Source organism: Malurus melanocephalus, unplaced genomic scaffold (genome assembly GCF_030028575.1).
Source record: "Malurus melanocephalus ecotype Western Australia unplaced genomic scaffold, MMel_1.1 scaffold_1404, whole genome shotgun sequence".
Taxonomy (NCBI): Eukaryota; Metazoa; Chordata; class Aves; order Passeriformes; family Maluridae; genus Malurus; species Malurus melanocephalus.
The window spans coordinates 31476-33558 of record NW_026624636.1 but is presented as its reverse complement, the minus strand read 5'-3'; the positions used below and the strand labels follow the sequence as shown (position 1 = coordinate 33558).

General features: G+C 49.0%; 1 protein-coding gene across 1 annotated transcript in view; it reads right to left on the bottom strand.

Annotated features, from left to right (window-relative positions):
- ARHGAP39 (Rho GTPase activating protein 39) overlaps positions 1–2083 on the bottom strand; it is a gene marked incomplete at its 5' end in the record, with an annotated part of 41178 nt that overhangs the window by 8345 nt on the left and 30750 nt on the right. Inside the window, one exon of the mRNA XM_057387865.1 lies at positions 1043–1135. Coding sequence (XP_057243848.1) covers positions 1043–1135 — 93 coding nt within the window. The remainder of the gene's footprint in view (positions 1–1042; positions 1136–2083) is intronic.

Here is a 2083-nt window from a genome sequence, read left to right as displayed (position 1 = left end):
GAAAAGGGAAAAGGAATTTGGGAATGTTGGGTGGGAAAAGGGAAAAAGGTGGGAAAAGGGAAAAGGGGAAAGGGTGGGAAAAAAAGGTGGGAAAAGGGTGGGAAAAGGCAGGAAAAGGGAAAAGGTGGGAAAATGGAAAATGTGGGAAAAAAAGGCGGGAATGTTGGGCGAGAAAAGGGAAAAGGAATTTGGGAATGTTGAGTGGGAAAAAGGAAAAGGCGGGAAAAGGGAAAGGCAGAAAAAGATGGAAAAAGGCGGGAAAAGGGATTTGGGAATGTTGGGGGGAAAAGGTGGGAGGAGGAGAAAGGTGGGAAAAGGGAAAAAGGCGGGAACGGTGGGCGGGAAAAGGAGTGAAAAGGCGGGAAAAGGGGAAAGGCAAGGAAAGGTGGGAAAAGGGAAAAGCGAGAAAAGGGGAGGGGTGGGAAAAAAAGGTGGGAAAAGGGAAAAGGGGAAAGGCAGGAAAAAAGGCGGGAAAAGGGGAAAGGTGGGAATATTGGGAGGGAAAAGGCGGGAAGAGGAAAAAGGCGGGAATGTTGGGTGGGAAAAGGGATTTGGGAATGTTGGGCGGGAAAAGGGAAAAGTAGGAAAAGGTGGGGAAAGGGAAAAGGTGGAAATGTTGGGTGGGAAAAGGGATTTTGGAATGTCGAGTGGGAAAAGGGAAAAGGTGGGAATGTCCGGTGGGAGAAGGCAGGAAAAGGGATTTGGGAATGTCAGGGGGATAAAAGGAAAAGGTGGGAAAAGGCAGGAATTTCAGGAGGGAAAAGGGAAAAGGAATTCAGGAATGTCAGGGGGAAAAGGGAAAGGGTGGGAAAGTCAAGTGGAAAAAGGGAAAAGGTGGAAAAAAAAGGTGGGAATGTTGGGTGGGAAAAGGTGGGGAAAGGGAAAAGGAATTTGGGAATGTTGGGTGGGAAAAGACGGGAAAAGGTGGGAAAAGGGAAAAGGTGGGAATGTTGGGTGGGAAAAGGGAAAAGGAGGGAAAAGGTGGGAAAAGGTGGAAAAAGATGGGGAAAAAAGGCAGGAANGTTTTTGGGGCCATCCCTACCCGGGCGCTCCTCGCTTTGGGCCTTGGGTTTCTTTCGCAATTTGGGCTTCTTCTGATTGGTCCTTTCCAGGAGGTGCCGCAGGTGCCGCGTCACTGGGAAAAGGGCGGGAAAACAGGAAAGGGAGGGAAAAAAGGGCGGGAAAAGGGAAAAGGAATTTGGGAATGTTGGGTGGGAAAAGGGAAAAAGGTGGGAAAAGGGGAAAGGAGGGAAAAGGTGGGAATGTTGGATGGGAAAAGGGAAATGTGGGAAAAGGGAAAAGGTGGGACAAAAAGGCCGAAAAAAAGGCGGGAAAAGGGAAAAGGCAGGAATGTCAAGTGGGAAAAGGTGGGAAAAAGGAAAAGGCGGGAAAAGGGAAAAAGTGGAAAAAGGGAAGAGGTGGGAATGTCAGGTGGAAAAGGGAAAAAGGAATTAAAGGAAAAGGGAAAAGGTGGGAAAAGGGAAGAAGAGGGAAAAGGGAAAAGGTCGGAATGTTGGGTGGGAAAGGGGGAAAGGTGGGAAAAGGGAAAAGGTGGGAATGCCAGGTGGGAAAAGGCGGGAAAAGGGATTTGGGAATGTTGGGTGGGAAAAGAGAAAAGGCGGGAAAAGGGGAAAGGCGGAAAAAGGTTTTCAGGAGGGAAAAGGCGGGAAAAGGGAAAAGGAATTCAGGAATGTCAGGGGGAAAAGGGAAAAGGTGGGAAAAAAAGGTGGGAATGTTGGGTGGGAAAAGGTGGGAAAAGGGAAAAGGAATTTGGGAATGTTGGGTGGGAAAAGGCAGGAAAAGGAGCAAAAAGGTGGGAATGTCAGGCGGGAAAAAGGGAAAAGGAGGGAAAAGGTGGGAAAAGGCGGGAAAAAAAGGCAGGAATGTTGGGCGGGAGAAGGCAGGAAAAGGCGGGAATGTTGGGTGGGAAAAGAGAAATTTGGGAAAAGGAAAAAGGCAGGAAAAGGTGGGAAAAGATGGGAAAAGGTGGGAAAAGGAATTTGGGATTGGGATGGGGCGGGGCAGAGGGGGCGGGGTCACACACAGGGGAATGGGAATGAAATGAAATGGAAATTCAACGTAA